The sequence below is a fragment of the Camellia sinensis genome, chromosome 15 (assembly GCF_055761805.1).
Source record: "Camellia sinensis isolate YWXY chromosome 15, ASM5576180v1, whole genome shotgun sequence".
NCBI lineage: Eukaryota > Viridiplantae > Streptophyta > Magnoliopsida > Ericales > Theaceae > Camellia > Camellia sinensis.
Window position 1 is genome coordinate 135,000,482 of NC_138975.1, and position 13,994 is coordinate 135,014,475.

Sequence of the window (13,994 nt, forward strand, 5' to 3'; positions counted from 1 at the left end):
TCCCATTTCCCAAATATACAACATATGTACCTTTTTCAAAACATAATTTCAAATGTTCGATTCCCTTCAATTCACCAAAAGACTAAAAGACGTTTTAGTTTCTTCCCGATACAATCCAATCCATGCATGCACCGTTATAAAAGAGATAACAACTCACCGATATGCATAAGATAAACCAATGGGGCAACTCGGCCCTCCAAAAACCATAATAAACACAATCCATGATATTCCCAAACACACTGAAATATCAACAACAAAACTTTGCTCTACTAGCCATGTGCATAGTAAGCCAAAGATACACCTTTCACAACAACATGCCAGTTTACCAGGCGCTAGCTGGAAGGGTATGGTGCCTTATATTCTCAGCGCAGTCAGTTCTCCAGGCGCTAGCTGGAAGGTCACGGTACCTCTAATTCTCAGCGCAAGGTATAACACCACCAATCGAAATGCAACAGGGCATAACCAACATGTACAACATATATACATAAACCATCCAGATACAAACAATGTGTTAAAGTATATGAACACATAGGTGTGTGGAGTCCATCCCCTATCTTCTCACACACACTGGAGTACAACCCCTCTCTCCTCCCTAACAAGTATACATATATAATGCATCTCAACATTTCATCACATAAGATGTTCAATCAACAATGGTGTAATGTATACACGACAATTCAACGCAACCGTGACATCCTCCACCGATGACCAAGGACAAAACCTTTAGATGTAAATATTTAGTACATCCATTAAAGACTCAATTACTATGAGACCACAAACCCGACAACAACATTTACAGAGTAGTTTAAGATACAATCCCACACATGTGTGTGTTCAACACTCATGAAACAACAATCCAATTTTCATACGTATTTCAAAATACCTTTCCCATCTCACAAAACAAGCTCCATATTCCTTTTGTTTTCACAAAATCAACTCCGTCCCTTTTGTTGTTACAAAACCAAATTCATTCCTTTGTTTTACAAAACCACTTCCATTGATAATAAAGTCATAACTCACATTAGTCCACTACATTCATTTCAAACCATTCCAAAGCCAAAGTTAATCCCTTAGGCATTAACACCTTCACCCAACCCACAGCAACACTAGAGATTTACAATATAGATTCACTATCCTCCATTTTTAATTTATCAATCAAAATATGATTTAGGGCTTTTTCCTTTATCAACTACAACATGCTAATTTACACTCCAATTAGCCCAAAACAACCATCAAAGATAACATAACCATTTTCAAACACCCAACCCTAGGTTCCTTCTCATGATTTCAAACAAATCCAACATGGATATGATTTTCATGCAATACAAAAGTACCACATGTCTATCTATAGACGAAGTATTGAAAAAGAACAAGGAAATCCCTACCTCAAATGTAGAACTCAAAGAGAAGAAGAGCAAAACTCGGAAGTGCTCCAAATCCCAAATTTCTCGGATCAAAACGAAGCCCTCGACGATCCACACAACTTTTACAAAGTCCAAAGGGTAAGAAGACACTCTAACTTGATCAATCCTAAGAGAGAAGTTAGGTTTTAGAGTGAGGTGCTCTCCAATAGAGGTTTTGAAAAAGTAAGAGAGAGAAAGGAAATCAAAAAGTGATCAAAAAGGTGATTTCACGAACTGATATAAAAACAGGTCCGCTCGAGCGTACAACACCCTGCTCGAGCGTCAGACACAGGTTCACGCTCGAGCATCCAAAGATCCGCTCAAGCGCCGGATGCACTCTCCTAGAATTTTCTGCAGACGTCCAAAATGCTGAGAGAAGGAAATTCACGCTCGAGCATCCAAACTGCCGATCGAGCGGAAAGGCAACAACAAAAGCCCGCTCGAGCGTCAAATCACCGCTCGAGCGGAGAGACCAAAGCCTGGGCAAAAATTTCTAAGCTTTAAAACACAACCAACTTATTCCCAACTTGCCCAACACAACCCAAAACTCTAACACATAGAGTAAGGGATAGAAATGAGGATAAAACAACAACAAATCTACGGAACCGAGTCCGGATTACAGTTAAACAACAACAGGGAATACCGGGATCGCTATATCTTAGTTATATGCATTTGTGTGGGCTTTGATTCAATAATGTTTATCTATACAATAGGGACTGAAATTATGGATTTGTTTGTATTTTATATATATATATATATATATATATATGCATTTGTGTGTATTTTACGGATGTACAGGGATGGATCCATGGTTTTTTTTCAATTAGGCCAAAAAAACTTTACATAGAATCTTACACGAAAAGTCAAAAACAAAAGAAAAGTGTTTTTCTTAGTTCATATCATCTGTTTGGATTAGTGAATAGGGGAGACATTGGTTTCTTCTAAAACCCTCATTTTGAATTTTGGAGAAAAAATAAAAAACCAACACTTATAAAATTTTGTTTTGATGATATAGTTTCTTTTCTCTCATCTAAGGGTTTGCTTGGAAATTGTTTATTTTATTTTGTTTTGTTTTATTTTTGTGGCTTTTTAATTATTTACGAAAAGACTTATATAAAATAAATAGAGAGAATGGATTGATTTTTTGTGTTAGATTTTGGCGTTTTAGCTAATTTTCCTATTCGACAACAAATTTAACCAAAATAGATAGGAGTTAACTTAATAGGTTGATAGAGTAATCTATTTTGTTTACTTATTGATGTGACACTTAGGGCATGTTTGATTAGTAGTATTATAGTATAGGATTGAGATTGTTAGTTCATGGACTTACAATCCTATGTTTGATTGCAAATTTTATTAACCGGATTCAATCTAACGAAATTAGCAAACATTGAGAGAGGTTGGGGATCATAATAAAATAAAATAAAATTCAATGAATACATAATAAATGGTTATGTCATGAATTTGATTGGATAACGAATCCTTCACTAACTCATGGGATTATTAATCATTTTATTATTAATAGGGTTCAGGCACTGGACTGAGTTCTTTAGGCAGTGTAGTTAATCCAATGTAAAATTTTCATTGGTTATTTCTTAGTACATGTTGTAGAGTCCAGTAAATTACCAATATGATGTACATAAATGTTTATCTTAAAGCAATGACGTGGGATGGAATGAAATTGTAAGGTTAATTATCTTAAATGCTTTACATATTATTAATAGGATTCATGAATTAATCTTCGTTATTATTTTTTAAATATATTATTTAAGGAGCTAAATTGAAATCTTTAGTTAGATCTTCAAATGAAATTAACAGTATTACGTTTTTAAAGTGATACTATTTCAGATTTTGAGTTTTATTTATTGCATAAAACACCTATTGATAAAAAATTGATAAGATTTATTAGTTTGTAAAATTGGTAACATTGGTAACATTCGAATTTGATTTACAAATAACATGCTATTAAATGTCATTAATTACACAACCAACCAATCATTAATTACTGTTTTATTCCACAAAGGAAGAATCTGGTAGAAATATTGTTTAGGTGAGCAAACAATGGGGAAAATGGAAACCTGGGCTTTGATTTTTCTTGAGTATTTCAATAATGTTTCAATAATATTTACTCTAATTTTTGGAGATCTTTTGTTTCAATAATCTTTAATTTCCAGCATGTTTCAATTATCTTTTGTTTCAATAATATTGACAACAGTTTTGTCCAATTTAATTGTTTTATTGATGTTTACAGTTTGTAATTGAAACTGTGTTTGAACCATTGTGGACTTCCTTAAGACCTGTCATATCAAAACAAGGTAGAGATATCTCAAGTATGGAAACCTGGGCTTTGATTTGATCATTGTTGTTCTGTGATTATTTCTTTGGTTTGTTGTGTAAGAAAATTGTACAAGTCAGGTTTTTTTTCTTTTTCTTTTTTTTCTTCTTCTTACAATTATCATTATTTGGGTTTATTAAAATCAAATTGGGGTGAGTGGGGTAGGGGGAGCAAGAAATCAACTATATTATATATATATATATATATATATTTATAACATTTTGTCTGAATTAAATCTGAAGCACATTTCCTTTTTCTATTTCAACAAATAGGCCCTTAACAGAATTATAGAATTAATGAGTTAAAGATTAACAATTTGCCAATTTGGTATGGGTTTTTTCTAAATCAATTTCTGAAATTTGATTTGTTCTTACTTAAAGATTAACAATTTTTTGTGTTTCTAATATAATCACTATTTGTAAGAATATTTTTTATGGGGAGCTTTTTTAGTAAATCCATTATCTAAGAGTGTTGTTCCATAAAACCCATACTGTTTTTTAATATTCCATTAGGTCCATTTCATACAAAAAGACCAAAAAAGCCCTAAAGAAACACGCGCCCCTCTCTCTCTCTCTTTGAATCTAATAACCGTCTCTCTTCCCCTCTCTATTCTTGCGCAGGAAATCACGCACAGTACCTCTACAGTCCAGAAATCCAAAACCATATTCCACATCGCCTCAACGCCCAGAAGACTGTATTCCTTCCATTGTTGCATCGTCGCATCGTCTCATCATCTTCTCCCCCATCCCTACGCCGAGAAGACTGTCTTCGTTCGATCGTCACATCGTCTCATCATCTTTTTCGTCGTTCGTACGCCCAGAAAACTGTATACGTTCCTTCGTCGCATCGTCCCTTCGTCTCAACATCTTTGTCGTCGAAATGGGCACAAAACGTAAGCATTCTACTCATGCGTGTATGTAAACCGTAAACCTCTTTACCAACAACCAACATTGTGAACTTTTACAAATATCCCCTTTTCCTATGTATACAATATATAGGAGTCCTTATTGTTCATACCCTAAGATTTATTCTGAACCGCTCAATCGTAATCCCTAATTTTATTGATTTTTGCAGTCAAAAACATTACAGTTGCCATTACATTGTGTTCACAACTGTCAACATTCGAAAATGTTTTGGTTGTAGTTTTTGTTATTGAAATCTGTGAACATTCACATTGATTGGAAATGGTTTGATAATCAAATTATTCCAGATGTTATTCGGTTGTTGTTCAATGCTGTGAGCATTCACATGGTTTCAAAAATGTTTTGGCCAATTCTTTTTTTGTTGCTGTTGGTAACAGATGTGAACATTCACATTGAGTTAAAATGTTTGAGTAATCAGGTATTAATGGTGTTGTTGTATGCTGTGACAATTCACAGGCATTGACACTCTTTGGCCAATTCTGTTGTTGTTCTTGTTGTTGGAAGATGTGAACATTCGCATTGCCTGAAAATTGTAGGACAATCAGATATTATTGGTTTATTTTGTTCTAGGCTGTGAACATTCGCATTGCCTGAAAATTTTAGGACATTTAGCTATTACTGAAAATTTTAGGACATTCAGATATTATTGGTGTTGTTGTTCTATGCTGTCAACATTCACATTTCCTGGAAATTTTAGGAGAGTCAGATGGTATTGGTGTTGTTGTTCTATGATGTGAACATTCACATTGCCCGAAAGTTTTAGTTCAATCAGATATTATTGGTGCTTTTTCTCTAGGCTGTGAACATTCACATTGTCTGAAAAATTTTAGATGAGTCAGATATTATTGGTGCTGTTGTTCTATGCTGTCAACATTCACATTGCCTGGAAATTTTGGGATAGTCAGATATTGTTGGTGCTGTAGTTCTAGGCTGTGAACATTCAAATTGCTTGAAAATTTTAAGAGAGTCAGATATTATTGGTGCTGTTGTTATATGCTGTGAACATTCACATTGCCTGAAATTTTTAGGACAATCAGATATTATTGGTGCTGCTCTTATATGCTGTGAACATTCACACTGACTAAAAATTTTAGGACAATCAGATATTATTGGTGCTGTTGTTATATGCTGTGAACATTCACATGGATTGAAAAATATTGGGCCAATGAATAGGGATATTTAGATTCTTTTCCCCCTATTGCGAATGTTTGCCTTGTTGGTATTCTTGATTGTTAATGGTGATCCAATAAGTTGATCCATCATTTTATATGTTTGTGTTAACATCCACATGTTCTTCAATGATGTTCATGGTTGTATAAAAATGCATTGTTTACCACACACTGACACGATATGTTCATTGTGTTTGTCGTGACACAGTCGAAATACACATTCATGTACATATGTGAATGTTCACAACCACACACAAACTTTGGTGATTCACACCCACGCACACATCTGTGAACATGCACATCAGTGGAAATGTTGTGAATGTTCACATCTGTTCCACTATCCTAATCACATGAGCCTTCACTTAATTTTTTTTAAATGCTCCATTTTGCAGATGTCGCACAAAAGAAAACCAGAAAGAGAAAAAGAGACGAGTACCATGTGAAGGAAGAAACCCCAAAAACAAATACTTGCACCAATGTCGACATGCGCCATGTGAACTACAGATCTAATATGACAGGGCTTGTCAAATTGATGAAAACCACCAAGTTCACAGAAGCACAGCTTCGGTGCCTTCAACAAACACCTTTTTGGAATTTGTTTGATGCATTGAGAAACAATCAAATCGACCTTGATAAATGCATGAAGTATGATGATGTTGTTGTGCATGTACTACAAATGTACCAAGCTTCAGAAGATGCCTTCTACATTGGGGAGAAGAAGATGAAAATACACAACAGCGACATCAAGCTGATTTTTGGTGTGGACTGTGGCAGCAAGCCGATGGACATATCGTATGGTGCGAAACCAAAGACTGGCATTGTAAACAGAAGATGCAAAAACGTCAGCCGGTTGACTTCAAAATGGATACGCACCCTTTTGACCGAGGCATTGAAAGGAAAAAAGAAAGATGACAACGAAGAAGTTGCCCGACTAGTGTGCATGTATGCTTGCCAAAAGCTTTTTTTCTCAACAAGCGGAGAGACAATAGGATGGGGCTACTACGCACATATGGTCCCACTGGAAAGCATGCAAGAATATGATTGGGCCAAACAAATTAGGACAACGTTGACATCGTCTATTTCCCAAAATGACAAAAAACCAGCAAAAGTCACCGGATGTGTCATGTTATTGATGGTAAGTACCCATGTTGTCAAATAATAACATTCACATGTCCTCCAGTGTTGTTCATCTAAGCCAACTGTGAACATTGACATCTGCACCACTAATGTGAATGTCCGTAGGGAATTATATTTCACAGATGTGAATGTTCACATCTGAATCACTGATGCGAATGTCCACATTCACTCATAATATACTACTGTGAATGTTTACGACACTGCTCCGTAGACAATTATGTTTTCACTACTATAAATGTTCACATCTGAAGCACTGATGTGATTGATCACATTCACTCATAACATACTACTGTGCATGTTCACAACAGTGCCACAGCACTTATGTTTCTGTCATCATTCACATTAGTGATTCAAATGTGAACATTGTGAATGTTCACATTCAATGATAATGTACTACTGTGAATGTTTACGACACTGCTCCGTAGGCAATTATGTTTTCACTACTGTGAATGTTCACATCTGAAGCACTGATGTGACTGATCACATTCACTCATAACATACTACTGTGAATGTTCACAACAGTGCCACATCACTCATGTTTCACAGATGTGAATGTTCACATTCAATGGTAATGTACTACTGGGATGTTCACAACAATGCGACTGTGATTACTATTGACATAGGTTGCCATTAGTATACAAATGCTAAATAACAATATGCGTTTCTTGTTTTATTGAAGTACTGGTTGTGTGAGCACACAACCGTCCTACAACCTCACAGACCCTATGCTTTTCCTCACTGTGTGAAGTGGGATCTGACTGCTTTGCAGAAGAAGATAAAAACCACCTCTTTAGCTAATTTGGGTTTGAATGAGGTAGGGCCTTCAACTACTGATCAAAACATTCACATTATAACACCACCCAAATATATGCGTTAAGTAACATATTTTTTTCATTTTCAGGTTAATGCCGGTGAACTCTTTGCAATCCCAACAGAATTACAAAAGTTCAAGCGTAAAACATTGAAGGTGGAGCCTGAAATTTATGAACCAACCAAAACATCTCCCAACCTTTCTGACATCAAGGGAAAACAACACAGTGGCAGCAACTCCCACTTTTCTGGGGATAGGGTGGAGCTGAAGGACAGTAATGAGGACATTCACATTCCATTTAGCAGCCAACATTATGACAGAGCTATTGTAATACCAAACACAAACCAACCTGATATCATTGATGTACTTATCCAAGAAAATCGGAAGGCTTGGGGCGTCATAAGGCAATGGGAAGCAAAGTACAAACACCTTCAATTTTCATGGGAGTTGAGGGTAAGAGTCATAGCTGCTCTTGAACATAAATTGTTTAACCAGTCCAGCCCGCCCAACGTGAATATCGAAATGAAGAAGTGCATGGAGCAGAAGGATAAAGAAATCAAACGCTTAACGCAGCTGGTCATCGACTTAGAATGCGATAAAACAATTCTTCATGATCTTTACGATGACCAGTCAGTCCACATTGTCACACAGGCTGTGGCAGAAAGGCAACCCCCTAGTCCAATGCAACACAATATCAGCCCACCTTCTAGGGTCAAGCGTATAAAGGAAAAAGATCGCAAAGAACATCGCTTGCCTGACTTCCAATACCCAGACTTACCTGGCCAAAAGCAGCCCCACCCAGTCGAAATGGTTGAAGATGTGGAGAAGCACCCACCACCGAAGCAGCCAAAAAAATTATCCTTTACCAACAAGTTCAAAGTCTGGGCCAAGATGTCCAAACAAGACAAAAAGAAGGTCCAAGCTTTACAAAAAAATGGAGGCGATGAGTAAGTGACTGTACAAACATCCAATGTTAACATTCACATTCCGTAATAGTCTATATTCCTCACTGTGTGCAATTTTTTTGGTTTGTTCAGATATGTGCAATGTAAATATTTACATTGGTTTGTTTATAATGCACAGGCTACTGGTGTGGAAAGGAGATTCGAAGGCTACACATGTGTATTTTAATGACATTGTCAACCTTATCAAGGAGGAATCAATACACAGCAATGAATGCCATTACAAATATAATTCACTCTTCATGTATATGCACACACAGACACACACACACTCACATCCACAAAATCTATATAATATGACCCCATGTTTGTGCAGCTCATAGATGCATATGCTGAACTGTTGCATGAACAACAAGAGGTGGTCAACCCAACAATGGATGAAGCCTCATTGATCTTCACGAGCATGTGTTTGGTAAAATCTATCATTCCATTACTTGTAATGTGACTGTGAAACTTCACAGTCCATTAATTATTTGTCAAATGTGTACAGAAAGTGATACGAGAGTACCATCCTCGCAAAAGGAGTAAACACATTGATGCACATGTCAAAAACTACCAAGGACAGAGATACCTACTATTCCCATTGCATCATGAGTACCACTGGACGATAGTTGTGTATGATGCTAAAGACAATTTGTGGAAGCATTACAACTCGTTGCGCCCAAGAACAAGCATACATGACCCACATATCGACCAAGCACAGGAAATTGTAAGTGGCTATTTTTCAACACAAACATGACTTGTTCTCGTGCATTAAATGACTGTACACACACATATGTTTGTTGGTGCCTAATTTGAAATTTCATACACAGAGGAATTACATTGAGCATGTTGTGAGCGTTATTGGCGAGTCATCACCGCTATACACTAAGCTAGCAGGCCAAAATCCAGCACAACCAACCAAAAGTGTTGATGTCTGTCCTCAGCAAGGCGACGACTCGTAAGCCTCACTACATTTTTTTCAAATCCTCCATAACCATTATGCAAATATTCATGTCAACTGCTAATCAAAACCATTTCGCATTTACAGAGTGGACTGCGGACCTACAGTATGTTACATCATGCGGGCGCACATATATCATGAAAAAATTGTGGGCAGCCTCAGTAGTGCAGAATGGTGTGGACTACGAGATTTGTTAGTGCATAGTTTTTTGAATCATAAGAAATCTGAGCTTCCTTAAAACCTATAGGTGGGGGGTGTCCACCTACAAACTAACCAACAGTCGATTTGAATGTTAATATGGAATGCGTTCATATTTTGACACAACAACTGATTGTAAAATAGTGATACAACATCTGTTAATAGAAAAAAGGCAGCTGCGAATTTTGAACTACTTTTGGTGTTGTTATGTTTTACATATGTGAATGTTCACAGTTGTACGACTAATGTGAATGTTCACAGTCACTTACGATATCCACACTACTGTGTTGTTATGAGTGTAATTTCTGCGAATGTTTAAACCTGACTGTTGTATAATACACATACTTTGTGCAGGAGTGTACACTTGGTCTACGTGACATAATTACGGATCACATACACATGTGTGAATATTCACATTTGTTCTTGCTCATAGCAGTTGTAAATGACATTCTTCTCTGCCAAATGTGAACATTCACTTATGATATTCATATGCACTAATGTTTACAGCTGTGACTGTTCACAGTTGCAACACTGATGTGAATGTTCATACTCATTTATGATATTCATAATGCCGTGTTGTGATGAGCATATTTGATGCGATTTGTGGAACCAGTTTTTTATGTAATACACATACCGTGTGCAGGAATGTACACATTGTTTGCGTGACATCATTACGGGTAACATGAACAGGTGTGAATATTCACATTTCTTTTCATTCATAACAGTTGTGCATGTTCACACCATGTCAAACTTCATGCATGTGAAAGTTCACATCACATCTTATATTCATGTCAACCTTCATGCATGTGAATGTCCACATCATGTATTTATCATTACAACTTTAACAAAAAATCAGTTTCATACACAAAAAGAAAATGAAAAAGCACAAATGAAATACTAAGTTTGCCAAACCATTATTTTGCTTGCCAACACAACACAATCTTATTTCAGAATATAAGAATCCAATGTAAAACACAACATTAAAATGAAAAATGTACATCCTATATCGGCTCCTTGCATGACTTCCGATTATGGCTCCCCAGCTTATCACATCTCCCGCACCTTATTTGCTTCAGTTTCTCACCCCTTGATGGGATCCTATTCTTTTTCGGCCTTCCAGGTGGTCTTTTCACAGTTGGCGGGTATATAGTGAAGTCCATGGGATCAAAAGGCGGCTTCTCCACCGATGGTATAGGGAATATGGCACCCGAATACGCTGCATGATATGTCTGTACATGAAAGTAATGTTCCACACAATCATTGAGATTGTAGCGGCTCTTCTGAATGGCAACAACAGCATGGTCACATGGGAATCCGTTGATTTTCCACTTGAAGCACGAACATGTACGCCTCGCAACATCAACAGTAACAGATGGTATCGAATGAACTTCAAACACATTCTCATTGGCTTTGCTAACTTGCCAAGACCTGCTGTCATTGAACGAATCCATAAGCCTTGTTTCAAATGTAGGACAAATAAGTTCATTCCATTTGTTTGCTTGGTCACGCCGTGCAGACATTTGCCGCATCAACTGAGTACGAATTGTGTCCATCATTTGAGTGATAGGAAGATTACGCGCTTCTTTAATCCAGTTATTAAATGACTCCGCCGCATTGGAAGTCATCTCCCCATAACGCATGCCCCTGCACAATATCACAAACATTTTACAATACGAAAGTTAACAGGTCTGAACATTCACGTTGACTGATGTGAACATTAACATCATTCGCAGTGAACATTAACATCAACTTACACGATGCACAGATGTGAACACTAACATCAACTTAAATGACAGAATGATATAAATGTTAACAACAGCAAAATATGACAACGGATGTGAATATTCACATCATTCAAATCAGTCATTATTATCAAATGTGAACATTAACATTGAACATGAAACACAGTTAGAAGATTTTTACAATTCCTAACTGATAATTCACGTCGCTACCATTCTGACTTGACAAATGGAACACTTTATGAAACTATTATTACCTGAAGTATGAATTTGCCCAGTGCTCAGTTGCCAAGTCCTTGAAAAAATCATGTGCTCGTTGTTTACCCTCCTCTTTTAATTTTGCAAGCTTTTCATGGAACCCTACCACAGTTGGCTCATAAGCACAATCACCCAAACTACTTACTAGGTGATCCCTGAAGCCATTATCAATTCCTTTCATCCAGTCTCTTAAATTGCTCTTCAAGTGTTGTAAGCAATAACCGTGATGAGCCGATGGGAACACCTTCGGCATAGCTTCTAACAGGCCAAGATTACGATCCGAAATAAAAGTAATCTGGCGCTTACCATCAACAACCTTCCCAAGTTCATGCAAGAACCATGACCAATTCGCCGTGGTCTCCGAATCAACTATCGCAAATGCAATAGGAAACAGACCTACAACACAACACCAATACACAACTGTTCACAATATTCCAAAATGAATAGAAAACAATATAAACGAAACCGGTCATGTGAATGTTTATATCTACATTGCCCTATTACTATTATTATTTCTAGATTCAAGTTCATAAACAACAATGATGTGAACATTCACATTAACGACCATTAATAATTCATTTTTGATTGTTCATCAATTGATAATGTGAACATTCACAGTACTGTTCATTAATGGATCAACTGACAGTAGTATACACTGATGTGAACGTGAATGTTCACATACCTGTCATTACCAGGCACAGATGTATAATAATGTGAATGGATCAGTGTATAATAATGTGAATGTTCACATTACAGTCATCAGCAGACACAGATGTGAACATTCACATCAGTGCATACTAATGTCAATGTTCACAGTACTTATACTTTCTCATTCACTCATTTGTCCACACTATGCATGTCAATGTGAATATTGACATGAATATACAGGTAAAAAAAATACTAACCATTGTTTCCGTCTTTCGCCGTTGCCGCCAGTAACTGACCTTTGTACTTTCCTTTCAGGAATGTTCCATCCAAGAATAATAAAGGCCGACAAGAATTGAACCCAGAAATACACGCAGCAAATGACACAAAGAAACGACGAAACTGTTGACTACTCACATCATAATCAATATTGACATAACTCCCCGGATTGTACCACATCACAGCATCCGAATACCACCGCAGCTGGTCAAACGATAATGAGTGATCTCCATGAATACCAGCCTTTGCTTTCTCCACAGCCAACCATACGACATGGTAACTCACATCTAGCCCATAATCCCTCTTCAAAATAGTCACAACATCACACGGCCGAGTCAACGGCTTGTCCCTCACAATTTCAGATATGGTACTCGACACCAAATCCGAACTAACTCGCGGATTCTTCGATGTTCGGACATCCGTACCACAAGTATGCACATCACTAAAACTCTTGATGTAGAAAAAATCATTTGCTCGTTGTGCTCTACAATGTATAGCCCACAAGCAGCCCCTCTCCTCCCGCATCGCACACACAGCAGTAACTCTTGTTGTCTCGTTCTTCACGTATGTAAACTGAAACCCACATTGGATGGCATACTTACATAAAACGTCACGAAATTCTTGTGCACCTCCAACAAACCGTTGTCCCACATGCGTAATACCATTTGCCCAAGGGGCTGACAACAACACATTCTCGTTATGGTGGCAAAATCTCCGTAATGCATCAATTTCTTCCTCAACCCCCACACGCACCAATCCCAAACTAGTTGACTGACCAATACCACTTTTCAACTCAACTACAACTTCTACATGTTGTACCCCCATTGATTTAGCAAGCAATAACATGTTCTGAAATTCTTCCTCATTGTCCAAATCACACTTACTAATCCCAGGTAGTTTACAGAACAGTGAAATAGAACCAGCAGACAACTCATCCCATTTCTCACACAAACACTCCACCAAACGAGAATAACACATTGCGCGGCAACATTTATTACAGTTGTGCTGCAACCATATGTACACACCAACAGCATAAAGGTATCCATCTCCTATAAAAACACAAAAACACAACAACGAACAGTAATAAAAATCCATATGAAAATTCACTTTGTGCCAAAAATAGATGAGTACGCGTAGAGTTGAAGTGCTAAATCCATAATTCAGAATACGAAGATGTGAACATTCACATTGT

At 37.1% G+C, this 13,994-nt stretch overlaps 1 protein-coding gene across 1 annotated transcript; it reads right to left on the reverse strand.

Moving 5' to 3' along the window:
• Positions 1 to 10,882: 10,882 nt before the first annotated feature.
• On the reverse strand, positions 10,883 to 13,627 carry LOC145813308 (uncharacterized). The gene is made up of 6 exons (XM_082908599.1): positions 13,405 to 13,627; positions 12,784 to 13,050; positions 12,185 to 12,274; positions 11,626 to 11,665; positions 11,458 to 11,525; positions 10,883 to 11,268 (listed from the first exon to the last, which is right to left on the reverse strand). The coding sequence occupies exons 1-6, from the start codon at positions 13,625 to 13,627 to the stop codon at positions 10,883 to 10,885; spliced, it is 1,074 nt and encodes a 357-aa protein (XP_082764725.1).
• Positions 13,628 to 13,994: the final 367 nt, after the last annotated feature.